The sequence below is a fragment of the Carassius gibelio genome, chromosome B17 (assembly GCF_023724105.1).
Source record: "Carassius gibelio isolate Cgi1373 ecotype wild population from Czech Republic chromosome B17, carGib1.2-hapl.c, whole genome shotgun sequence".
Taxonomy (NCBI): domain Eukaryota; kingdom Metazoa; phylum Chordata; class Actinopteri; order Cypriniformes; family Cyprinidae; genus Carassius; species Carassius gibelio.
This window is the reverse complement of record NC_068412.1, coordinates 4,301,978-4,329,374: the sequence shown is the minus strand read 5'-3', so window position 1 is coordinate 4,329,374 and position 27,397 is coordinate 4,301,978. Positions and strand designations below refer to the sequence as shown.

General features: G+C 40.6%; 2 protein-coding genes across 3 annotated transcripts; both read left to right on the top strand.

Annotated features, from left to right (window-relative positions):
- Positions 1-522: 522 nt before the first annotated feature.
- On the top strand, positions 523-5,500 carry LOC127975815 (protein c-Fos-like). Its single transcript, XM_052579810.1, has 4 exons — positions 523-760; positions 1,278-1,487; positions 1,772-1,879; positions 3,866-5,500. Exons 1-4 carry the CDS (start codon positions 653-655, stop codon positions 4,493-4,495), a joined length of 1,056 nt encoding a protein of 351 aa, XP_052435770.1. The 5' UTR covers positions 523-652; the 3' UTR covers positions 4,496-5,500.
- A 5,551-nt stretch (positions 5,501-11,051) lies between these two features.
- Positions 11,052-21,551, top strand: LOC127975821 (jun dimerization protein 2-like). 2 transcript variants are annotated; one of them, XM_052579820.1, is made up of 4 exons: positions 11,052-11,235; positions 18,301-18,518; positions 20,395-20,499; positions 20,722-21,551. In XM_052579820.1, the coding sequence occupies exons 1-4, from the start codon at positions 11,145-11,147 to the stop codon at positions 20,905-20,907; spliced, it is 600 nt and encodes a 199-aa protein (XP_052435780.1). In that variant the 5' UTR covers positions 11,052-11,144; the 3' UTR covers positions 20,908-21,551. The 2 variants fall into 2 exon arrangements, with proteins under 2 accessions (XP_052435780.1, XP_052435781.1); XM_052579821.1 differs by lacking the exon at positions 11,052-11,235 and adding an exon at positions 16,179-16,696.
- Positions 21,552-27,397: the final 5,846 nt, after the last annotated feature.

Genomic DNA, 27,397 nt, shown 5'->3' with positions numbered 1-27,397 from the left:
GCTGCAACACGGACTAACAAAATATATACTCACTCATAAATTGATTTATATTGAAAAGCAGTATACAGTTCGTCTAATTTCCTTTTTTGTCTTTCTTTCACTTTCACATAGGCTACTGATCTGAATTATACAGCATGACAACAGAAGACATGATCAGATTATCCACGCATAGTGTGGAATATTTAGTTGAGCATCAGTTTGCATGAAATGATCACAGTCATATGCATAAGTCATAAATTATTCATAAGAACGTTATGCATATCGGGGTCCATCAGAATTTTATGAATGAACATGTAGCACGGACCACATTTGGTCCTCACAGGGGTCATAGATTCAGTGCGCGCAGCTTTGCCACAGTGACTTCTGTTTCAGTCACATTTCAGTTCAGTCCTGATTAAGCACTCGCGCGCGGATGTGCTCGGAGAGCTCGGGTGTCTGTGCGGTTGTGTAGAGGCGCTCCCCGCGCGCGGAATGGTACGCTCCGTTTCATTCATAAAATTCAGGCGCACTATAAATAGCCGCTCGCGGAGCTGAGTGTCACTGACCAGGTTTAAATAACTTGAAGACAGCGACTCGAACATCACAAAGCGAGGCATCTGGATCACAAGAGAGCTGGAATCCAGTCAACAGTTTGTCCGTGCGCGCTGGAGAAATGTTTCTGAGCAAAGCGAAGAAGACTGATCCGGACTCCTCATGTTCTCTGTCTGGGGACACCGGCTCCAGCAAACCCAGCGATGCCCCGATGGACAGCAGCACACAGGTACAGAAGACTTACACATGCTTCCACCTTCAGTGCAGTCTGTGCATGTGGATTTAACTGATGATATATCATGCACATGTTTGTTTTTGGATGCCACTCTTTTTAGTCGATTATGTATTATTGTGAAAAACACAACAGATAGTCTTTCAGGCTATTATACTTAATTAGTCATAGGTTTTGAATAGCGCGCTATTGCAGTGCGCGTGCTTCATCTGTTTGTCTGATGTTGAATGTGGTGTTTTGTCGCACATCCTTTGCAATGCAGCGAAACATGGTGTAAATGCAGCTGTTCATTGAGAAAAATAAATCCACCGAGGAGAGCCCACAGCAGTCCTGCGTCAGCATTGACGTCACAGACAATGCAAAAGTTAAATATTGATCAGAAGACTATTTTTAGACGCTCGAGCCTATTTAAAGAAAGAGTTTTAAGTGTAAACTCTTAAAATATTAAAAAGTGACGTTTGAAAACTTGGTTTATGCAGACGCACATAAATCAGTGTTGTGTTTATTTCGCCAGAATGACACATTTCCATCGCAATCCCAGGGCTCGTTCGTTCCGACGGTCACCGCGATCTCCAGCACGCCGGACCTGCAGTGGATGGTCCAGCCGACCATCATCACCTCTGTGTCTCCGTCTCCGGGTAGAGCCGAGAGCAGTGAACCGGCACAGAGCAAAGCAGCTGGGAGCAAGGGGAAAAGCTCTGCCAGGAAGAGCAAGGGCGAGCAGGTACATTTCTGCATGTGCTGCGTGTTTGGCGCGCGTGATCATCTGTGAAGCGTGTGCGCGGGATTGATGGGGATGCAGCTCTTGCTTTGGCATGCTGCCTAGACCAGCAGCATCCACTTTATATTCAGGTCACAGCAAGTCTGCAACAATAGACTATTTTTAGACGCATTGCAGAGAAAGACGCGTTTGGGGTGAATTGGCGATAGAAGGCAAGCGTTTTTTTTAGGGGATGCGTGGATTCTTCGAGATGGTAATAAGTGCAATTTCATCTTGGCTATGACTAGCTCTCTCCGGAGGAAGAGGAGAAGAAGAGGATCAGGAGAGAGAGGAATAAAATGGCTGCAGCGAAGTGTCGCAACAGACGGAGAGAGCTCACCGACACCCTCCAGGCTGTGAGTACAGACATCATGCACAACACCAGGGCTTCATTTCCAAATCTCCATCAGTTCATCCACAACATTCAGATTCTGTCTCTGTTCAACCTTCAATCAAAACCAGTTATCCATACCATGCTGTTTTGCGCCATTGTCCAAGGCTTCTTCTGAAGTCGTGTGAGGACATTGTGTGAGAACAGACTCAGATGTTAAAGATGAAGTGTGTGATTCCAGAAATGCAAATAGTGATGTGTTGAAACATTCGCCCCAAGCTCTTGTCACTGGCTGATTTACTGTTGCAAACAGAGCAATCATTTTAGGTGAGTCCACCTGCCAGTGGTTTATAGTTGGGTCTGAAAATTGAGCAGGGATAGAAAAATACATTTCAAGTCTTTATACACCTATCATTTTCCATTCATTGAATAAAAAAATAACATGCTGAAGGTGTGGTCGCATTTACAGTAATATAGTTTTGGGAATTTTTGTAAGTGAAACCCAGTCATTTCACTAGGGATCCACATGACTGAGAATGCAGATCCCACATCATGTCAAACTGATCATAGCTTGAGAAATGGCGATTCATGCATTGCCACACTATTAGAAATAAACTATGGAGCTTTTCGCAGCAAAATTGTGCTGAAATTGCATTAATGTAAATACACCAACGCGTCCATGATCCAAAAAGGTTTAGACGACATTAATGGTGTTTTTCCTCTAGATCGGTGGAGTAATGTGGAGTAATTCCTCTGGATCTGATTAGTATAATCTGACACTGTAAAAAACATTCAGTGAAGGCTTTATAGATTTAACTTAAATTAACAATAAAATGTATAAATATAATGTTTATATACCAACCTATTGATAATCTGAAATCTGTTTTGTTCCTTTGTAATGCACTGATAACCATCAAAATCCAGTGGTGATGAGTCAAATGATGAACCAAAGCAGCTTTTCCACAAGCTGATAAGGCCAATACTAATATATATATATAAATATACAGTACTGTGCAAAAGTCTTAGACCACTAGTATTTTCACTAACAAAAATTGTTTTAAGTCAGTTATTTCTATCGTTTGCTGTCGTGTCTTGGAGACCCAGTTGTTCTTGACTGAGTCGGTCTCAGTTTGTTCTGTTTCTTCATGTTATTCCAGACAGACTGATGATGATCAGATCACATCTCCGTGTGCAGCACTGGCTGCTGTCAGACAAAAATCTCAATCATTAGTACAATTAATGGCAAAAATTATGTTTGGAAATGTAAACTGATATTTCCTACTGACATACTACAGCAAAAGACAGAAATAACTGACTTAAAACCATTTTTAGCTGGTGAAAATACTAGTGGCCTAAAACGTTTGCACAGTACTGAACATGTATACATATTTTTGTAAAGAAGATGTCATTCACACAAACACTAAACACCATCAGGGTGACACACATGAAACTGTAATATACATTTAGTCATTTAGCAGAAACTTTTATCCAAAGCAACTTATATGGCTTATAGATATGCAATAAACATCAATTTAACAACATTAGATTAAACATAGAACCCTGATAAGAAGAAACGTCCAAAAATGGTATTTTATAAAATTACATTAAATGTCTATTAGAGTTTTTCATCGTATTTGTGAACCTGGAGCACAAAACCAGTTTTAAGTCTCTGGGGTATATTTGTATATATATATTTGTATTGATTGAATTGATCACAATTATAGATTTTTCTTTTATGCCAAAAATCATTATGATATTAAGTAAAGATCATGTTCCATTATTATAATTTTTTTAATTTCCTACCGTAAATATATAAAATTTAATTTTTGATTAGTAATATGCATTGCTAAGAATTCATTTGGTAAATTTCAAAGGTGATTTTTTCAATATTTAGATTTTTATTGTCAGATCCGAACCATATATTAATGGAAAGCTTTTTAAATTTTTTATTTATTAATTTTTTGAATTTTTTTACAGTTAAAATCACAATCATTTCTCCACAATTTTCCAGGAAACAGACCAGCTAGAAGAGGACAAAGCTGCCCTCCAGGCCGAAATCGAGAGCCTCCTGAAGGAAAAGGAGAGGCTGGAGTATGTCCTCGCCTCTCATAAACCTCTTTGCCAGCTTCCTGAAGAACTGGACTGCCTGTTTCCAGAGTGTCCCCAGCCGCTCTCCACTCCCGAAACGGCCAGCAAACTCCCCGAGGACGTTCCCCTGCAGGACTTGGACATCCCCACGGTACCGTCCACAGCCATTTCTGGCAACTCCGACATCCTGCTGTGCTCCAGCGCAGAGGTCAGTCTGTGCGACCTCGAGCCCTCTCTGGATATCAAGGACGAGCTTCTGGACCGGATCTCTGCGGACACGGCCCGCTCCGTCCCAGACATCGACCTGACCGGCTCGCTGGGCATCACAGACTGGGAAACCCTCTACAAGTCTGTGGCCAGTGATCTAGAACCCTTGAGCACCCCGGTGGTGAGCACATCCACACCCAGCTGCAGCAACTACCTGTCCGTGTTCACCTTCTCCTGCCCAGAGCTGGACTCCCTGGCCGAGGGACTGGACGGGTGCAAGGGGGGCGTGAGCAAAGCAGACACTAGCGTCGACATCCTCAACTCTCCCACGCTTCTGGCCTTATAAATGCAAGAGTAGATGATGTAATGTCATGGCTCGTTCTTAATATCTACTGGGGATCGCAGTGGTATGATGTCCAGATGTGTGATGTTGGTGTGAAGCCAGATGTTCAATGGCTGCATCCGTGTAATGTGTGCGGGACGGGGATTTACTTTCTTCCACAGACATTTGATGTAGCCCAAATACAAGAGCATGGATAATTATCTTATGAGCAGATATGAACTGTGTTCTGGTTCGAAAAGCATGCATGAGACATCTATATTTAGACATCTATATTTATATGTACAATGATGGCCAGAATGGTTAGAACACTAGTATTATCACCAGATAAAAAATGGTTTTATGTCTATCTTTTGCTGTAGTGTGTCAGTAGTAAATATAGTTTAGATTTCCAAACATTAATTTAGTCATTAATAGTAATAATGCAGTGAGATGTTTGTGCTGCACACAGAGATGTGATCTGATCATCATCAGTCTGTCTGGAGTGACATGAAGAAACTGAGACAGACTCAATCCAGAAGAACAAAAGAATGTTTGGATGTAAACTGAAATTTCCTTCTGACACACTACAGCAAGACAGAAAGAACTGACTCAAAACCATTTTTAGCTGCTGAAAACACTAGTGTTCTAATGAGCCACCACTGTAAGTATAGAACATATATAATAGCATATATATGATATGTATCAGTTCCATATTTGTTTGATCTGGTGCTATAAGTTCTGTGGAATTGACTGCGGTTTTGTGTTTGTTTTCTATGGCAATAGATATCGACTCGTGTTGTGCTTTAATATACACTCATCAGAGTTATCGCATACCTCAGTGTCATCATTCGACTGTGTTTCACATTGTTCTTAAATGTTTAGAGTTTTCCATGAAAACATCCAGTGCTATCTTGATGGAGATGTATTTTATGATAATTTATTTTTCTACATTTTAAATTTGACTTCGTTGTCAAATGAAAAGAACGAAATGAGCATTGATTGCGAATAAATATTCAAGATATACAGTCATGCACTGATGTTCTTGTGTCCTTTGTTTCGTAATAAACTGTGGATAGAAAGTAGAGCTTAATTATTGGCATGTATTTTCACTCTGCTAAAGCAGCCGTGCTTACACCAGCATGTTGCATTGCAGACTATGGGATTTACATTAATAACAAATAAAGATCATGCAATAATCAGTTGTTTTTTAAAAACAAAAGTTTGTAACAATCATCCATCACAAATCTTTAGTGTTAGCTATGGGTTGTACACAGCTTTTGTACACTAATAACACATACAAGTGTTGTTTCCAGTGTAGAAAAACAAGCAGATGTTGATAAAGAAATATTGGAATCATACAAATTATAATATAGGTATTCTGCGATGCGATGCAAAAATACAACACACGACAAATTGTCATATTACTAAAACATGTTATATAACACAATGTAACAAACAATTGTTTCACTTAAATTTCATATGTTCCTGTAATTCTGTGGTACTATTATTGTAATTCTGTGGTATTATTATTGTACTATTGATTTTCATGTAGCATCAATATGTTGGTAAATATTCACACTTTAGAACTTCTACAATTAATCATGAAACACTGGTTTAGTATAGATATGTTTTTTGGAGATATTTTGCTTTTGGAAGAATGGGAACATTCTAGAAGTTTCTGTAACGTTCCAGAATACACATGTCATGTTCAAGTGCTTTCTGGAACAATCCAGCATTATGGGATTAATCATATAAGACACAAACCATCCTGAAGTACTGAATGACTCACTTTTACTAACTGTTTATGTTAAACTCTTGTGTATTATGCATGTATGCATATTTTATGCATGAGATATAACAGATTGGCTTGTATAAGCTATTTTGACAGCTATTTTTGTTTTTTTCCCCCATGAGAACTGTTAATGACGCAGAAATAGTAATATGACTTTCATATTCAGCATGTCAAACTTCATCATAAAAAAAAAATAAATAAAATAAATAAATGACAGCGAAACAAAACTTTTATAACACACAAAAAAAAAAAAAAAAAAAAAAAACGTTTATGGTGCATTAACTTCTTGTTCTGCAGATTTTTCCTGAGCTTTTGTCTGGTTAAAGGATAATGAGTTATTCATAATACTAAATAATTGTGTTTTTATTTAGAAATACTGCACTATACTGTATATTATTTTAAAAGATAAATAAAATTGCAATATATTTGATCACATGTGGCATCTTGACAAAAATGTTTAGAAAATTATTAGGTAAAATATAAAAGTAAAATGTACAACGGTTCTTGAGGTTAGTGTACGCAGCCTCAGCTGCGTCCAACCACCTGAACGGAGTACTGGGGGAGGTCAAGGCTGTCAGAGGTGAAGCTAGTTGGCTGAAATTACGAATGAAACGTCGATAGAAATTGGCGAACCCCAGGAACTGCTGTAGGGCCTTACGGGAGTCTGGAGATGGCCAATCTATCACAGCCTTAACTTTGTCAGGGTCCATACATATTCCCTCGGACGACATTATATACCCTAGGAAGGGAACACTGTGCATGGAATACGCACTTCTCCGCCTTGACAAAAAGCCCATTCTCTAGTAACCTCTGGAGCACTCGTCTGACGTGTAGAATGTGTTCCTGGAGAGATGAAGAAAAAATCAGTATGTCATCCAGGTAAACATATATAAACTGATCTACCATATCTCTCAACACGTCATTCACGAGTGCTTGGAAAACCCCGGGCGAGTTGGAGAGCCCGAACGGCATCACCAAGTATTCAAAGTGCCCTCTAGGGGTATTAAAGGCGGTTTTCCATTCATCCCCCTTCCTGATGCGGACCAAATGATAAGCATTACGTAAATCCAATTTTGTGAATACAGATGCTCCCTGCAACCTCTCGAAAGCTGAAGACATGAGTGGTAAAGGATAAGTATTCTTAATAGTAATGTTGTTCAGCTCTCGGTAATCAATGCAAGGTCACAGCGAACCATCCTTCTTACCCACAAAAAAGAACCACGACAAGCAGAAACCAGACAAGACTCATGACATCTTTCACTCCACAATGTGACCATGTTAGAACCCCATTCCACTTGTGGATTATGTTTGGACAACCAGGGGTGACCTGAAACAATGGGAGCAACAGGGGAGTCCATGAGAAAAAAGGATATGGTTTCTTGATGGTTTCCAGACGTGATCAGTGTGATGGGTTCTTTATGGTGCGTGACGTGAGGCAGTTCCTGGCCGTTGAGTGCAGTGACATGGATGGGGAGAGACACAGGAAGGACAGGAATGTTCCGGTGATGTGCAAGTGAAGAATCAATGAAATTACCTTCAGCTCCGGAGTTCAGAAGGGCTTGACACTCTTGATGTTGATTCTTCCACTGCAGTCTCACCGGAAGGAGGGTCGATGATTTTGGTGAGGACTTCTCGGTGGAGATCCCACCCCATAGTAGCCTCAATTTACTATCAGGCTGGTTCTTTTACCGGGCATGAGTAGGTGTTATTAGCAGAGCCTCCACAGTACAAACACAGTCCTTGGGACCTCCGCCGTTCCCTCTCCCTCCGGGACAGCTGAGCTCTACCCACCTGCATGGGCTCGTTATCGTCGACAGAACCGACCGTGTTCTCTCGACTCAAGCTAACAGGAGAGATGGTAGATCTAGAAGGACTGGGTTGGCGGCCCAGGCGATTAATCCTTGCGTCAACTCGTAACGCCAGTTCTAGGAGTCCGTTGAGAGTAGGGGGCAGCTCGAGGAGGTAGATCTCCTGCTGAACACGGTCGGATAACCCATGCAGGAATCTATCCCACTGCGCCGCCTGGTTCCACTGGCATGCGGCCGTCAGGGTGCGGAACTCGATGGAGTAGTCAGTGACAGAAGATGAACCTTGCCTCCCTGCCGGTCGCGGCCCGGTCGAAGACTCACTTCATCTATTCGGAGAGGGCGTGGAACGAGGCACAACACGGGTGTTGATTCTCCCACACTGCCATCCCCCATAAGGCAGCCTTGAGCAGTGAGCAGTGTTTGCAGATCACAACAGCATTGCGGCACCACGCGTCATTGATGTAAACACAAAGCCCGCCGCCGGGGGTTTTTCCTCCCGCAACGAGAGCTCTGTCCACTCGATAGCACGTCAGCTGGTCGAGCTGAATAGCGCCATCTGGAACGCCATCACTGAGCCATGTTTCCATGAACACAAAAACACAACGGTCTCTTACAGTCCTCTGAGTTGAACGTAGTAATCGAATGTAGTCTTATTGCAGGTTATTTTCCAACGAGCGTACGTTAGCTAGTACAATGATGGGGATAGATGGCTTGTGTGGGTTAGCCGTTAGCCAAGCCCGGATACCTCCGCGCTTACCCCTCTTCTGCTTCCTCTTACACCGCTTGTGGCACTCCGCTGTGGGCGAGATGCAGTCATGGGGGTCGGTGATGGTGTAGGCCTCCGTAGCAGACCGAGATCCTGCAGCTGTTCCTCGTGAACAGAGTTTAACTGTAAAAATGCGGTTCTGCCGACATCCAGCAGAAACTCGCGACTGTATGCACACTTACAGACAAGTAGACACGATGACGACATACAAAAACACTTCGACTCACAAGACAAAAAACACGAAAACACCGTTCTGTCAGGACACAGAGAAGCCGCTGCGTGTGGACACGCCGCCATGTCGGTTCAATTTCATATTATTAATTATTATAAATCGAGTTGATGACTCTAAAACATTGTTTTTTTATGCACCATTCCATCTATGAGCTGCTCTTTCAGAGTGCCACAAGAGCCCCCCTTAGAACAGTATTTGAAAATCCATGCTGGTAAGTGTGCATGTGAAGTCTTTGCACACTTTTCTGAAATCCACACTGTGGTAAGTTTAAATGCTAATATTCTGCGTTCTTTCTTAAATATTATATGATGAGGGCTTTGTGCGGTTGCTTCGTGCCCTTTCTTGAGTTGGTAAAAGCCCCATTCATCTTCGGTGCCACTCCACCTCCATCCTCGGATACTTATCTAAACAGGGTATTGCTAATAGGGATCTGTTGAGACAGCTCCTTCAGCAAGCATACGTAAGAGCAAGCGTTAGCCCCTGTGTGACAGGCAAGACTTAGTATAAAATGCTAGGCTCTTTGCCATATCCCTTTAAAGGAATCTTTCTTGATTCCAAGCCTTAAACTCTACCCCAGGTCGAGGCCCTAACAGGTACGTTGTGTATGTAGCCTAGGCCTTTGGCTGTAATGTCTTTTGTACTTTTGTACATGGTAACTTTTGTAACCATGGTATCCTGAGGAGGGATCGAGACACTGCATCCTCTAGGTTTCTTGCCATGCTTTGGAAACAAGCTTCAGATGAAGAAGTGAATGAAGTGTTCTCCCAGCACCTATTTATATTACAGTCGCACCGGTAGTGATGTCAGGGGCTGTCACCGGCCAACATGTTGTTGGTGTTTTTTCAATGTATGCTTCAGACACGGTTCACAACAAGACGTTCTCCATAGAGACCCCTAGAAGACACAGTGTCTTGTTCCCTACTCAAGGAACTTATAGCTTTCTTTAGATATAAAGTATTTGTCATGTAATTTTCGTTCATTTTAGTTACTAGTTTCAGGAAGATATTCACAGAGACTGAGGATGAAGAAAGCGCACCCTATTTGTTTTCTTTATTTTACAAAATATTTTTTGTTGATATTGGGAGTGTATATGATTGATACTTTAATAATTTTTTTTCAGTCAATATTAAGAAAGAACTATGAGTTTCTCTTTGTAGTGTAATTTTTTTAGGATTGATAAATTGAAAAGTAAAGTAAACTGGAAAGTAACTTGAAAGTAAAGTAATTGGTAATCAGATTATTTTTTAAATGCAATTAGTCATTTGTAGTGGATTACTTTTTTTTGAGTAATTTACCCAACACTGCTCAAAATTTATACAAACAGTCAAATGTGAAAAAAAAAAAAAATGTTTTAAATAAGACAAATGTCCTTTATGTACTTAATCCCATTTTGTTAATCAATTTCTTTGCTACTGACCTTCGATGTTCCAATTCAACCATACTGAGCAAAAATGAAACATTTCTTCTTTCAGAAGAACAACTTTCTTCTCCTGCATCATATTCTTCATGCAATTTGTTTACGTGATTTTACATTTCCTTCACGTTTGTTGTTGTGAAAGGGTTTTTACTTTTGTTAAAGAATAACTTTTTTTACATTAAACAAATAAGCAAGCCCTGCCCAGATTTAAAATGTAACTGTCACACATTACTTTCCATAAAGTTTTTAACGCAACATGTAATGCATTACTTTTAAAAGTAACTTTCCGCACCCACATTAGCAACTCATTGCTCATGCATCGGCTACAATTTATATGTATGTAATATGCATGCATCCATAATAACAGTATCAAATTAAGGGAGGCAGTTTTTGAAGGGGTACGGCTAGGAACGCTCCGGGCACACAGCACAGTACTGTTGAGGGAACTTCAGCTTGGCAGCCTAAAGCATGTAAAGCGCTGACGGTGAACGGAATGTTTGTTTTCTGGTTTCTAAGGGGTGGAGCGAGCCTGCTCCTCACTTCTCCACTTCTCCATGTGTGTTTTCCCTGCAGTTCATTTCTCATCCTCCCTGCTGACGTCTGACTTCCGCATTCCTCGCTCTTCCCGACCAGGGATCAGCGCTCCAGACTCGAGCTGATGCAACGATTCCCGCTCTTCAAGATCTACTCGCGACCTTCGGCTGAAGTCACAAAGGGACTCCACTCGCTCACCTCGAGACCAAAGTCAGGTAAGAGCGCAACTTTGGCAACTTTTGCACGGTTTCGAGTCTGGCCGCTGTGTTGCTCCATGGCTGCATCTCAAAGCGCGGAGAGCCGCCTAGACAGAGCGCGTTTTTGCGCATCTCCGGCGCGCAGCAGCATTTTTGGGCATTCGCGCAGGAGATGTGCTAAATTGCTGTGTTTGTAGGGATGTCGCTAGGTTTTGAGACACGGCCCGAGTTTGTGCAAGCACAAAATGGTACATTGCAAAATAAGTAAGGTGAGTATTTCATATTTCAACCATAGCAGTGTATTATATTGCTGTAGCTGCATACTGCTAGTGCAACTCAAATAGCTATTTATTTCCAAATTTGAACGCATTTCACTCGGCCGTGTCCATCTCTAGTTGTAGCCTACATAGGGAATGTTCACTTCCTAATATACCGCGTTCATGATGATGATGGGACAGATGTACTCAACACCGCTGTAAGCTGAAGTTCGTGTTACATAAGAGAAACTTCCGCTTTGAGATCAGTGTCACTGTAGGGCGCGGTGCATATGCACGTTCATATTGGATTATCTTTACATTATTGTTCCACATTATTTGTCCGCTGTCCCCGTGCATGCAAAGGCTCGTGAAATGCTTGTGTGTTAATGGCGCGTGAATAGGCTACCAACTGTGCACGCGAACTTTTAAAAATTCTAATCTATCCAATAAAAGAGGTTCAAATATACAGTAAGTAACAAAAGTGTGAAATGCTATTTTGCACTGTTCTAGTTTGAGATTTTAATTATTATTAAAATTAGAAAATAATAATAGGTTAATAATTAAAATACAGTTTGAGTAAAAGTGAAATGTGTCAATTCAGTATTTATTGTGTGTATCAAAAGATACAGCACTAGAACTGACATGAACCAAACGAGATGATTATGTTGTCCAGCATTTTGTTTGAGATTATCCGAAAAGCATCTCGAAACTTAAGGAAAGCAAGATTTCAAGCAGACTGAAAAGGATTTTTAGGGGGGAAATAAAAATAAAATAGTTCATATGATTGGCTTTGTGTATATATTTTAATATCTGTGTTCTCTATTTGCATTTGATATCAGTTAAAGGGCTTTCCCCTTGAATGCACTGAGCATGTCCTGATCTACAGCTGGATATCTGTCATCTGAATGTGATATTGGTGTCTTATTTAAAACATGATCTAAAACTTTAGTGCTGCAAACATTTACAACAAAGTGAAATGAACTGCGGTGCTCTTTGCAGATAAACAATGCGCAGCCAGCATTTTCAGTTGTTCAGAAAAGGGTTTCAGTTCCACTGAAAAAGAAGTGGGTGATAAAATCTGGAAGCAATGTGTGAAACTGCTTCTCATTGCATAACAGTGCTATTATAACTGCATGCATAATGCAACGAAATGACACTGACCTTTCCGGCGCTGTAGAATGTAGGAATGTTGATTATGACACACAGCTGTATGCAGTGAACTGATCCACACAGATACATGTCACTGTGAACAGAGTGCACTGACGCTCTCCGGCGTATAAACACACACTCACACTCATCAGCACATGCTTCTGGGATTTCAGAACTGGATCTGGGGAGAAATCTTCAGAGTCTGTGATTAAATGTGTTTAATAGAGCTAAAAGCGTACTATAATGTTGGAGAATACTTCATTTTGTCCAAATCCAGTTGTAAATCTTTGACTGATGTTCTTGAGCACTGTACAGAAACTGGTAGCATTATTGTTAATGTTTAAGCATGTCATGTTATGACAGAAGTGCAACACACTATACTTCAATTTATACTAAATTCATTCATGCAACAGAATCAAGTATCTGAAATGTGTGTGTGTGTTTTTTCTTTTATTAAAAAATGTGGGTATATTTAAGTGTTTTCAGATCTGTTTAAAGCACATACATATTTCAAATGAAAGAACACACTATGTTATATTTTAACATATTTAAAAAAACAATTTAAACTTCATTTGATGATTCTAAAAGGTTAGCTCAGGGTCAGTTTTAAAGCTCTGACGTAGGATGAAATTGCAGTCACTTTAATAATTAGAAACAGTGGAAAAATTACTCTGATTTAATGTCTCAGAATGACTGATCTGATGTTGTACAGAGGCAGAAGAAGCACTACACACATTATGCACTTGAGAGATTCGACTTTCAATCGATTCCAGTAAGAAGTTAGTATGTTGTTATGCTAACAATATAAGCATGTACATGTACAAGCAACACTTGTTAAAACTACCAACCTCTTATTAAACTCCTAGCTACTCTTTTCTGTATGTTTCAAAAGCTGAACATGATTTCTCTCTTTCTCCGTGTGTGTTGTTTAGCTTGGTTGTGGTGAATTTAACACATGAACATAGATTGATTATTCTATTCATTTTGCATGTCGTCCATATTAGATTTGGACAAACTGCATGATCAAATCTCATCTGTGGTTTACACCGCATTTCTCTCTGGACCTTTGCAGAGCTGCTGTCCATAATAATGTAGTGATCGATCAATTAGAGCGACACACAATCTGTGATAATGGAGCACAGTATTAATATAGGATGTGTTAGCGGTGGCAGCGGAGAGAGCGTCAGCGAGGACGGCGCTCTCAGGAGCTCTATAGGACTTTCCAGTGCAAATCTAAACAAAGAGAACAGTGTTGGATTCTGTTTATTTTTCCAAATCCTTCATGCTGTCATTGCCTCAGTACATTCTTGTCTTGACCGGTTCGTATGAAGTTTTATTTGGAAGTGTGCTAAAAGTTTCAAAGATGGTGATTTTTACGGTGGAAATCGTTTTTCCATTGGGGCTTTCAGAGAGATGGCTTGTGTTGACGGAGTGTGTGCGTGTGTGTGTGTGTGTGTGTGTGTGTGTAGACAGAAAGGCAGCACACCTCATACACCTCCTGAGAAAACAAAACATGCTTGATCACACGATCCTGATTAATATATGACAGAAATCAAAGTGAAGAGGGTTTGAGTTTGTGAGGAATATGAGCTTACTACATACTGAACACTGCACAGTGTGCACTCTGAACACTGACTGATGTTTAATTGCTGCTAACAGTGCTACGATGTCTCATATTTGCCAGTTTGATCATTGGAGAGTACAAATATAGCTCTGAAACTCTTTCCAAATTAGTGAACTAGATTATTTGAAGAAGATGCATGTGAAGCTTAGCTAGAGTTTTCTAGGATGAGTGTTTGTAATACTGCACATTATTCAAACTCATCCATCTATCTATCTATCTATCTATCTATCTATCTATCTATCTATCTATCTATCTATCTATCTATCTATCTATCTTCATAGCAACTATCCAAACCAACCTAGAAACCACCCAGGGTATCCTAGCAACCTCATACCAAAAACTTAGCAACCACCCCGGTTACCCTAGCATCCACATAGCAACACCCTAGCAACCATCCTGGGAACCCTAGCAACCGCATGGCAACACCTTAGCAACCACTCAGGGTACCCTAGCAACCGCATGGCAACACCTTAGCAACCACTCAGGTTACCCTAGCAACTGCACGGCAACACCTTAGCAACCACTCCTGGTATCTTAGCAACCGCATGGCAACACCTTAGCAACCACTCAGGGTACCTTAGCAACCACATGGCAAAACCCTAGCAACCACTCTAGGTACCCTAGCAACCGCATAGCAACACCCTAGCAGCCCCCCCCCCCACCCGGTACCCTAAGCAACCTCATATTAATGATCTATCAATCTCTGAAAGACTGTATTGCCTTTTACATTTTATTTACATTTTTTACTATTTCAGATGGACACCGTCAAACTTAAAACTTTTTAAACTTCTTAAACTTTCAAACTTTTTCAAACTTTCTGTTCATTTATTTTTTCTTTCCTAATCAAAATTGCCCAACTGCAGCTTGACTGAGAATAACTGGACTCTATATAAACTATATACTGTATATAATCAAGGCAGTTGTTAAATCACTTTTTAGATTTATTTAAACAAAGCCCTATACATTAAATAATGAAGATAAGATGAAGATATTTAATCGTCACACTCTGTGTAAGAAGACAAGTACATGACGAAGATGAAGGAATATTAACATGTATTTATTATTATCCACACGAACACTGCTAATAATAATAATCAGGAACTGGAAGGAACTATCAGGAATGAACTAAACTAAAAGTCAGGTTTTTTTTGTATAGCCGACTAATGATTTTGCAGACACTGAATGTCTTTTTTGAGGTAAATGTATCATTACATGACATTGTTTAACTAGAAGTTTCTTCACTGAGGTTTTTGTGCGGTTAAAACACTGATGACATGAGACATGATTGATTTGAGTAAGTTGTTCTGTTTCAGTGAGCTCCTTCTGAACTGAAGCACTACAGCGATCCTCACACCACATTAAAGAGTACAGACCACAGTCATTTTCTGGATTTCATGATCAGATTGTATGTTTTATTACAAACGTAACAAACTTGTTGTGATTATTAGATGACAGGTGTGCTACTGATAATGCTCAGTCACATTAACTGAAAAAAGATTCAAAACAAGAAGCCTAGATAGTAAATCCAGCAATCTGACATGTTCCTCTTCATTGTGGGAACAAAATAGAGACTGGCCGTGTCAAAACAAGCCATTGATTAAGTGCTGCACCGTCTCAGCTCAAACTGAAAGTACATTTCCAGCTGTATATTATCTGATGCATCAGAAGTTCTCTATGTGACTCATTTGATCATCCCCCTGGCAGAAGTTAAAAGTAAAGCACACTACAACTATTTAAGGGATCAGTCAGTGGCAGAAATGATGCATGACGAGCTCGTGCCCTTGTTAGTAGTCTGCTCAGGGTTAGGGACTTGTTTAAATGACTAACTCCCAGTATGAGCAATGATAGCTTGCCTTAGGAAAGACTAATTAAACTTCCTCTGAGTCATGAGTGTTGTGTGTCATGCAGCGGTTCACATATGGCACTGATTTCTTGTGAGGCGTTTCTTCATGTAGTTGGCACAGTGTTGGGAGTAACTGGTTACATGTTAGTAAATTACTTAATTTACTGAGAGTAAATGTGTAGTTAAATTACAGTTACTTGTGAAAATGTTAAGGATTAGAAAGGGGGTTGCATCTTATTTTTTTCACACAGACAGATTTGATTGAGAGACTGCTCTTATTTATGAGGCAGCAGAGTTTCAGGAGTAACCTTCCCAGCTCTGTCCCTCTCTGTAGTTCATCAGGATGCTCTCTCAAAGCCACAGAGTGCACACTGCGTCTGAAAGGACTTGTGTAGGCCGGTGACATTGTCCTGTTCCTCTGCGGCCACATTCCTCTCGGCTGACACAGAGAACAGTGTGCAGATTAGGACGGAGGAAACACTGGAAGCGGGCGGATCTTGGCCGACGCGCTCGGCTCTTCTCTCCACAGCTTAAAGGAGAATGTGTCTGCGTCTGGTTTTGTGCCTCTCATAAAAAAAGGAGAAGAGAGCAGCTTCTCTGCCAGGGGTCAGTAAGTGCTCGTGTTCTGTACATTGGTCAGATGTGGAGAGATCTTACTGTATGTGTGTTGGTTAGGTCTTTATTAACAGATGTGTGTGTGAGCCTGATGCTGATTGGTTGGGCTTTCAGCACTGGTCGTGTTGCAAGGGGCTTTTCCTAACAAAGAGAAGTCTTCCTTTTGAAGGTGATGTGGGTCACTTTTTTAGTAATAAAATACTTGTAGGAAATATTCTGGTAGTTAGACTTTCTGAAGAGTTTAATACCTGCTGACAACAAAGTGAATGAATGAACAATAAGTGCTGTCTCTCAGGAATTAGATCGCAAGCTATCTTGATGGGGTTTCACATAATAATCTGCACATTTTGGTAATCTTGGTAATAGACATAGCTAATCCAAATAAAATGTCCTTGTGAATCAATGTGGCCAATTTTTGTAATGATTTCCGGATAATTATCTGGATAGTAATGTGGAGATGCTGGTAATGTTTATCATCTATTTGCGTAGGATATAGAGTTTTAATGTATACATTTTTGATTGACACAATATATTTCTGTATGTAATTATTCAGGATTTAAACAGGAGTTAAATCAGAAATTATTAAAAGGGAGATTATTAGCTGAAATTCATTTGAATACAATATGATCCTTTAATACTATATAGATACAATTCATAAATGCACAAATTTGCATTCAAAATACATAAAGAAACTGATAATTGTTGTCCATCAGCTGATCTGATGTTTGCTGCTGTGAGATGAACATAACTCTCATGTACAGTAAACTGGAGGCATTCCTCACGCTATATAAATATCCAGTTATAATTGAATGGGTAGTGTGCTTACTTATGTTCACTTTATGAATGAACGGATTCAGACACACACTGAAAGACAAACATTTCACTGAAAAATGCAGAATATAACATTTTGTGATGTATTTTATAAGAAAAAGACTGAATGTCATTCTTTCTTCCGTTAGTTTAGTGAAAACAGTGCTGAAAACCTGCCATGTAGAGGGCCACAGCAGCTGTTTGGATGGTTCCTTTGATTAAAAGGAAGGAAAGGATCATTTTAAGCTATTTCAGAGCAAAGGCAAATGCATTTATTATAAAATAAAAATAAAAAGATGTATGCAGAATATAATCTTAAATACATATTGTAGTGGCACAGTAATCAAACGCTAACTTCAGTCAGACTTTTTCTATTCTGAATTATAATTTAATGTAATTATAAACGAATCGTTCCGGTCCTTGATTCTGATTGGCTGAGCCGCGTTCAAAGCTGTTGTAAATTACTCTACAAACACACACCTTTGTTTACTTCTGTGTGTTGCTCGGCAACCACTTTGTTGGAACCACATTATTGTTTCTGAGGAACTACATTATTGTTTGGTGGAAGAATACTGTTTTTATTAATATCATTACACTTTATTTGCTCCGTTTTATTCTGTGCATCCTTACAGTGAATTTATAGCAGCTGAGGGGTTTTTACTCCGCTTCACGTCCTGCCTAACAACGCCCCTTCTCTGTTATAAATTCACTGTAAACCACAGCCTTTTGGGGCTTATTGCTGTAATAATTGAAATGTTCTCTCCTGATGCCTGTGCTCTCTGCAGCTGTGGTCTCGGGTGTTTGTGACATGATGCCGGGACAGATCCCGGACCCCTCGGTGACGGCCGGCTCACTGCCCAGTCTGGGTCCTCTAGCAGGCCTTTCTGCCTCCACACTGACTGAACACCTGAAGTACGCCGACCTCTGTAACCTCGGGGCCATGCTGTCCCCTTTCCATCTCCTGGGGAAGCTGGGCAAGCGGACGCTCCCTATCAAAGCCGAGGTGAGCACCTGTCATCCTCTAGCCTGGGGAACACATTTAGGGGCATCTTTAGGGAAAAGCACTGTTGTATTAACTGATTGAACTAGTGCACATCAGTATGTAACCCAAACCCGATAGCAGAGCTGTAAACTGATTTAATCTTCTGGTTTTATTAAATGTGCATTATTGTTCAGTCCATTTTTTTATATTGCTTTCCAAACGTCTGCAGTGCATGCACTATAAAAAATGAAACAGTTGATTATTAGAGTGCATTTTACAAGAAAATACTTCTTCAGTGTTTCTGCTTCAAAATGTCATGTTTAAGTGGTGCTTGCCTTTTCTTTGTGATTATTGTGAAGTTAACTTGAATTTTCTGAATGAAGTTACAAAGTAAATCTTACATCACATTGTTAGCATGCACATCTGGCACAATACTGTTCATTCTTACCAAACTGCAGTGACTCCATCTAGTGGATAGAAAGAGACAGTTCAAACAAAAGACTGAATTAAAAACACTGCACAAATGAAAGAATAAAGCAAAACATAAAAAAGAAAAACTCCACAGTGGCATTATTGATGATTCATAGACTTGACTGGAGATGAGATATAAAATCACAGGAAAACCTTGTTTTAGAAATAAATAAATAAAATACTTGAAATGCATGAAATACTTCAGCCCCAGAATAACAGTACAAATGTTTCTGTACTGTTTAGCCAGTAACTGAAGGATATAGTTACATTTCAAAATTAATTTCAATTATAATTACACATTTTATAATGAATTATTTATTTTTAAGTTATGTGACCTGCCTTTTTATTTAGTTGTATTCTGACTGAGAATAGCAGCAGATTTTTGTTTGGGAGAGCAGTTAAAACAACAGTGGAGCGAGAGCTGTTACTTTTATAGGAATAATAGTTCTCCCAACTTTAAAAGTTAGCTAAAAATGTCTTCACCTTTAGGGCGTTCAAGATCAGGATGAGTGTGTTTCTTCATCAGGTTTGTAGTAATGTATCACTGCATCAGTGTCTCATCAATGGATGCTCTGCAGTGAATGGGTGCCGTCAGAATGAGAGTGTGATAAAAACATCACAATAATCCACAGCACTCCAGTCCATCAGTGAACATCTGGAGAAGTGAAAAGAAATAAATCTTTAAATTAAAGTCCATAATCCATAATAACACTTCCTCCAGTGAAAAAGTCATCTGGTCTGAATCAAGAGAGAAATCTGCACAGATCACTCACCATTTACAGTTAAAAACCTCTTAATGCTGGATTTGTTTCAGCTTTTGTCTTCTCCAGATGTTAACTGATGGACTGGAGTGCTGTGGATTATTGTGATGTTTTTATCAGCTTTTTGGACTCTCATTCTGACGGCACCCATTCACTGCAGAGCAACCATTGGTAGGGATGGGACTCGAAAACCAATTCCAATTCCAGAATTGGAAACTTGTTGTAAAATTTCAATTCTGACTATAAATTAATTCCTGTGGGCGCATTTTATCATATATATATATATTATTTTTTATTTAATTCTTTTTTTTTTTAGATGATAAAATGGGCTTTAAAATTGTATTTGAATAATTTAATAATTCCATTCAAAAATTCCATAAAATGTTGTTTACTTGTCTAATATTCTTTCTTAAGAATTCTGAGAGAACTACATCCTCCATTTGAAAAAGAAATCTCAATTTATCCAGAATCATGTGGCTCTATTTTGAATTATTATTTATTTTTATACTGAATGCAACTTCCTTTTGAATTTAAAGGTGAATTGAACGTTATAACCTGGTTTGTTCCTAAACAAATGAAGTACTTTATTGGCACATAGGAAATATAGTTTAGAAAAACCTATAAAAAGCCTTAATTTTCTTATTTTGCTGTTCCCGCTCATACAGAAAGATGAAGAGGATGAGCGGAGGAAAAGAAGGAGAGAGAAAAACAAAGTGGCAGCAGCAAGATGTCGAAACAAAAAGAAAGAAAGAACAGAGTATCTACAGCGGGTAAGTCATCTGTAAAAGCCAGTCAGTGTTGGGGAAAATGACTTTTAAAGTTATGAATTACAATATTGCGTTATTTCATACTAATAATAATGCATTACAATATTGCATTGTTCCATAAAAAAAAAATATAATAACTTGCATTTCCTCCAACAATGGCCTCAGTTCTGTATCAACAGATAGCATGAGTGTATTATTAATGTGCCTTCAACTCTTCCACTGAAGGAATCTGAGCGTCTGGAGATGATGAACTCGGAGCTGAAGTCACAGATCGAGGAGCTAAAGCACGAACGACAGCAGCTCATACTGATGCTCAATCGCCACCGGCCCACCTGCATCGTGAGCACAGACAGCATCAAGACGCCTGAGAAAGAGAGCAACCCTCTCCTGGAGCAGGTGGAGCCCAAATGAGAAGAACCACACACTTCATGACCACGTTACTGTTTACAGGTCAGCTCGTCTCCAGAGAGCTGAAGCACTTGGCTCGAAGCACTTGGACATTTTAGGGAAGAGAGAATTGCGTCTCTGACCTGCGAGGTTGGAGTTTAGAGACTAAACGAAGAAAAAAGAAAAACACACCGATGGCCTGTGTGTTGGCGAAACTTTTGTGGGACAGTTTTTTTTCCGTTTTTCTTTTTTTTGGTCATAAAGTGCCTTATTTGTTTTAGTCCATTTCGTTTTATGGGAAGAATTGTCTGTAGGTTGTTCTGAACTGATGAAAACACTCATTGAATGGTTGGACATGCATGTTAACTGGATGATTCTTCACAGACCGTCTCAACATTTATTCACCATTTGCTGCCTTCAGTTGGTTTTTTGTTTTCTGGCGCAGGCGTCATGTATGCACATATGTATGAACTGTTTACATCTTGCCAATTTATTATAGTTATCTAGTATATAAATATATGATTTTTATACTTCCTGTACATGGACTTATCACTAGATGTGATACATTTTATGCAACAATTTCATAACCTCTATTTCTGTGACTTATTCAATTTGTTGTATAGCTGTGAAAACTGCAATTACAATTATTAAACAAGTGATTTCCAAAATTCAGAATTTTTGGAGTCATTTACTGTAGAAATTCTTTCATGCTCAGTTTCACTTTCATTTAACTTTTTCTCTTGAAATAGAGTAAATATATCAAATAAAGCAACGCAATCAGAAAAGGCAGCTAAAGATAGAATTAAAAGATGCTGTGTTTAACAAACAAACAGGTGCTTTGGTCTGACGTCAGAGACCAGGAAGCATAAAAGCATGAGCGGCAAAGCCGGTAATCAGCCTCAAAGGATGAAGCAAGCGCCAGCCAGAGATGCCGGAAGTGTGGCACTGCGACGCAGCGTCTCGTTCCTTCGAGGAACCAGGGTTACATACGTAACCTTAGACGTTCCTCTTCAGGAACTCGAGCTGCTTCGAGAACGTTTGGGGAACGAGAATGCCCAGGCCGCCAGACTTTCCAATCTCTGCCTAGTGTGGAAGAGCACAGCTAAAGCAAGAGAAGGAGAAGGAGCCTGACAGAAATCAGGGACAATCCGTCCAATGGCCAACTTCAGAAGGAGTGAGTCTTGACCCCCAGGAGAGGGGAGATCAGAGGACTCGAGACCTAGGATAGCATCCTGATCACCACTTAGCATAAGCTTCTTCTGGCCGGAGGCCTCAGCCTTAGCGCACCATAGAGGAAATGTAACCAGAGGGTTTCTGCTCACTGACTGGCCACCGAGAGGGGCGCAGTAGGCCACAATGGCCGCCACGTAGACCTTCAGGGTGTAGTGGGTCAACCCTGCGAAGAGCCTGCAGGAACTTAAGCAGTTTTCACGCTGCAAAATAGTCTACTAAGGGAATCAGCCTCTCAAGACTGATCTCTGGTGGCATCAGAGCAATTAGCTCGGTGCCCTGAAGCGGCGTACCGGCAGGAGACGGCCGAACTAGCTGCTCTGGAAACCTCCCAGGAGGTCGTGAGCCTCTTAGCACCGCTATGTTTCCGGGCGGTAACTGAGAGAAGCGCTCGCTGGAGACCGCTGCGCCCTGGAACACCGGCAGGATTGGCAGATCGATCTCCTGAGGGCACTGATAAGTGACAGGCACTGTGTAATGCAGTGTACACTGCTCTTCCTCAGAGGGGCCTGACCTCCGAGGTCCTGAGCCGCAGCATCAGGACTCTCGTAGCTGAAGTCTCCTAAAAACGACGGTCCTCAGACCCACGTTGTCTGCTAGGAAGACTAGACCAGAGCCTGCTCGGGGCAGGACCCCAAGAAGTACACTTGGCAGGGGATCCCACACTGCCCTGTGACCTCCTAAGGGAACCAGTCTCACGAGACTGCCCTCTGGTGCGCCTAGAGCCACTAGCTCGGTGCCCTGAAGTGGTGGACCGGCAGGGGACGACCTTATTAGCTGCTCTAGAGACATCCGTAGGGGTAACAAGACTCTCAGCACCGCTACGTTTCCGAGCGGTAACTGAGAGAAGCGCTCCCTGGAACACCGGCAGGGTTGGCAGAACGATCTCCGCTGCGCTGGTTTCCAAGCCTCGAGAACGAGCTCTAGATCTAGTGAACACGGGCGGAGATAGGACGAGCCGTCTCCAACCCGTTCGCCAGATCATGTGCGATTCCCGCTATCGCGGTCGCCGCTGTGCCTCGGCACCAGCGAGACCGCGACCGCAAGATCACATGCACGGACACACTCCTCAGAGCGTTTCACTCTCAAGCAGACAACCCACAGGCTGTGTGTGTCCCTACCTTTTCTTTTTTTTGGTAGGGAAAAACACACAGCCTGAACGCAGCCTGCTCTCGCCCAAAACTTCTCTTGATTGAGGCTTTGACAATGGAGTTTATCAGTGGACAAACGACACTAAATAAGACTCAGAAACAGATAGCGACTGACACACACACAGAGTGCTTGCTGAAGGCACAAGGCTGATTACCGGCTTCGCCGCTCATGCTTTTATGCTTCCTGGTCTCTGACGTCACCCGCCTATGACGTCTCACCCTTCCTTTAGGACTGATTATACACGTTATTCAGAGACATCACACTGGACACGTTCCCCAAACGTTCTCGACGCAGCTCAAGTTCCTGAAGAGGAATCACTAATGACTCTGGGATGTGCAAACCTTTTTTTTTTCTAGTCATATTTTATGCATGGGTTCTCTTCTGCAACTGCCATTATGGGAAATTTAAAGATTTAAAGAATTCCTGCCAATCAGAGTCAATCTCAGCTAAAGAGCTCTGCAGGGAACATACTTATATATTTGTATATGCATAGTTGACAATATACTTATTATCTATATAGATTTTATTCAACTACTTTAAATGAATAGCTTTATATTTCTCCACCAATACTTTGTGGAATTGTAGTTCCTTCCCCGATTAAAGCCATTCAGTTCTCAGTCTTGTCTTTTGTCTATAGATTTATTTTTGCTTCAAATAGAAGTTTGCAGTGTTCCTGCCTTATAACTCTTTAAATAAGACTTTTTAAAGTATATGTTAAAAATTATTTGTGGACCAGAAGGTGCTGAAAAAGTGGCTAAAATCTAATGCTCTTTTAATAACTGCATTACCATGACTTTACAAAAGAGAAAAAATAGAAAGAGATTTATCGCAGCTGTCAGATGAGAGAAAGATGTCAAATTTACAGCGACTTGCCTGAAGCTGCATTAGAAACCCCCTTACAGCAGCGCAGACATTAATATAACAGTCAAATGAAAGTATGTATATAGATTTTTTACAGACTGCAACAATTTAGATGTCGCAGACTGAACTGTTCTTTTCAGCTTTGAAATGTGAAGGCACTGCACTCATTCAGAGCCTCAAACTGGACTGCATCATCTGTAATACATCTGTAAACAGAGAACCCCTCTTTAAAGAGTTCTCTGTAATGTGACCTCCCTGAACAATCTTTCCTGTGAACGGCTTTAATTGTCTGAACTCAGTCGCTTTCCATCTGTCAGTTTCGTTCAGTCCCCTGAGGCTTTTGGCAAATTCTGCTTCTGAGATTTTCATGTTTGTTGCTTAAAACAGCTGTGTGTCCTGCAGACATCCTTGTCTCTTTCGGTCGATGCATACATATTAAGATCCAATTATTTGATGAAGGCCTTGGCAGGTTTGGCATCACAGATGATTCCACTAAATTGAACTGGCATGTGTCTTTCTTGGTACCACAGACATTCGCTCTCCAATTTCATCATTTCCTAAACTGTGGCTTAGAGTTTCCACATGTTATGGCCACTGGGAATACATTTCTTAGTCTCAGATGTTCAGCTTTTCAGTACACAGTTATGCATTGGAACTTTTGAGCTAGAAGAGATTCCAAGATCTCAATTCTGACACATGCATTCTCTCTTTTGTCTCCACAAAGGTGAGGTGTTTTTTACTCCATTCCTGACTTCTGCTTTAATTTTTTGGATGGCCATGTGGTCTGTTGAAAGCGCTATATAAATGCAGTCCATTTACCATTTACCATTTTATCTTTCTTTCTCTCTCTCTCTCTTAAATTTATTTTTAATGTTTTTGGGAGTATCAAACAATGTTCTAGAAGCTGATGGAAGGCCTTTTGGTCCATTTCTGCAAAAATTTCAGAAAACTGTGTACAGCATTATTTTCAATTCCATTTTCCAGACTGGGATTTGAATTAGCTGTCATCGGGATCTGGAAATGTGAATATCTTCAGTTTCCACATTTTGTTTTCCGTTATTCTCCATTATGTCATGGTTTTTGTTTTCTTTCCATGACCTCTGCCATAAATGTTCCACCAGTCCATCGTTCTCTGTGTTCTCTTCATTCCCTTTTGTCTTTTCACAGTGACTCCCTCCCAGTCCCATTATTAGATTTACAGATTTGAGAGAGACTGTAAGAGAAGTATTTCAATTAATGTACAGGTCACTCATACATGTTTGCTGATTTCAACAAAAGTTGATACTGATGCACTCTGAAGCTTAAAATCACCCAAAAGTGTAAGCTCCTGCGGCACAGTCATCTAATCACAGTACCATGCTTGAATTTACTGAGCTCCGCAGAACATCCCTTTTTTCACAGATGTTTGTAACTGTAGACTACATGGCAAGGTGCTACATTTTATACAACTGGGATAATGAGTCTGTATAAAGGCTGATTTCAGTAATTTACAGGTGTGTCCCAACACTTTTTCCATATAGTGTATACACAATGTTTTACCTTCATTTTTAGATCTGTTTGTATCCATTTAATATCTGTTGTTTCTAAAATATTTACCAAATATGCTGCTCTCTGGACTACCCCAATTCATGTTACTACAACACCGTACAAACATGACACAAACATACACAGAAGCAAATTCCTGTGAAATCCGTCCACACGATTCTAAAATATAAATCGTCATTATATGCATCCTAGTGTGTCTGGAATACAGCTTTATAATTTACTTAAATGCTGAGCAATTAGTAATTAGATAATAATAATGCATAGGCTATTAGTAAGCTTTTTGAAATGCGTCATTTTTTACAAAGCTCATCGGTCTGAAAAGCGAGGTGTGCTCTGACTGGCCAGCTATCCAGTGAGTTGTAATTGGCCAGATGCCTCAAGCATGTGACGGAAATGTTACACCCCTGAACATATTACTGTGATGGTGTCCTGGTCAGAACACTGGTGCAACAAGACAAAACCAATAAAACCCATTACAATCGAGCCATTTGTTGCATCCAGTGGGAACATAATTACTGAATATAATAACAATACCAGTGGTTCTCAATCCCAGTCTAGGCGCCCCCCAAGTCTGCATATTTTTCACATCTCTTTTTGTTAAAGGGGTCATATGTTGCAATTTCAGGTTTTCCTTTTACTTTGGAGTGGTACAAGCTGTTTGTGCATAGATAAGATCCATAAGGTTGCAAAGACCGAAGTCTTAAACCCAAAGAGATATTCTTAATAAGAGTTAAGACTCGTCCACACCCCCTAAAACAGCTCGTTCTAACATGCCCCCACATGACTATTTCATGATGTGGGAAGATTTCCATAACGCTGCCCAGATGTTCATGCAAAGAAAGAAGGCATAACTTTGATTCTTACTGTTGATTCTGCCACCATGTTATAAAGATGCTGTGTGTTTAATTGTGAAAGCAAAACTTGTTTGTTCTTCCGAAAGAAGACACAGATAGAAATCAGTGGTTAAGTTGTATTTACAACACTGTTCTAGAACAGTTCAACACAAATATACAGATGTGGGCAATACATTTTATTGAGGACTGTTTCCTGTTTCTCCAATCACAAATGCAGACATGTTTTAATGTTTATGCAGCGCAATGCAACACAACACATAAAAAGACAGTGTAAGTCATTATAATCCATAATTATGTCCCCACTGCTCTCTGGACTAGGAGAGAGAGCGTCAACGAACTGAGGGACTGTGTCTTTACTGTGGCGCGGCGGGGCATTTCCTCAATCGCTGTCCACTAAGAAGATCAAGCACGGCAGTGTGAAGGACCCTTTTTCCGGGAAGATTGCAATGGGCAACCGGCTCTTACAATGGCCAAGCCCTGGTGGATTCCGGAGCGGAGCGTAACTTTATGGACTTTGCATTGGCTAATCACTCCACAAACCCATTGCAGTCCACGCTCTCAACAGTCAGACATTACCCACCATCACGCACACCACGGATCCCATCACATTGACGGTGGCGGGTAGCCACACTGAGACACTGGAATTCCTCCTCACTGACACTCCCCTAAGCCCCATAGTGCTCGGGCACCCCTGGCTTCTCAAACACAATCCCAGGGTGGACTGGGGCCAAGGCTCCGTTTCCACCTGGAGTAATCAGTGCCATGCCTCTTGTCTTGTGTCTGCTCATTCGTCTGTGTCTAGTTCTGTGTTTCAGGAGGAGACAGTGGATTTGTCTAACGTGCTCAAGGAGTACCTCGACCTGAAGGGAGTG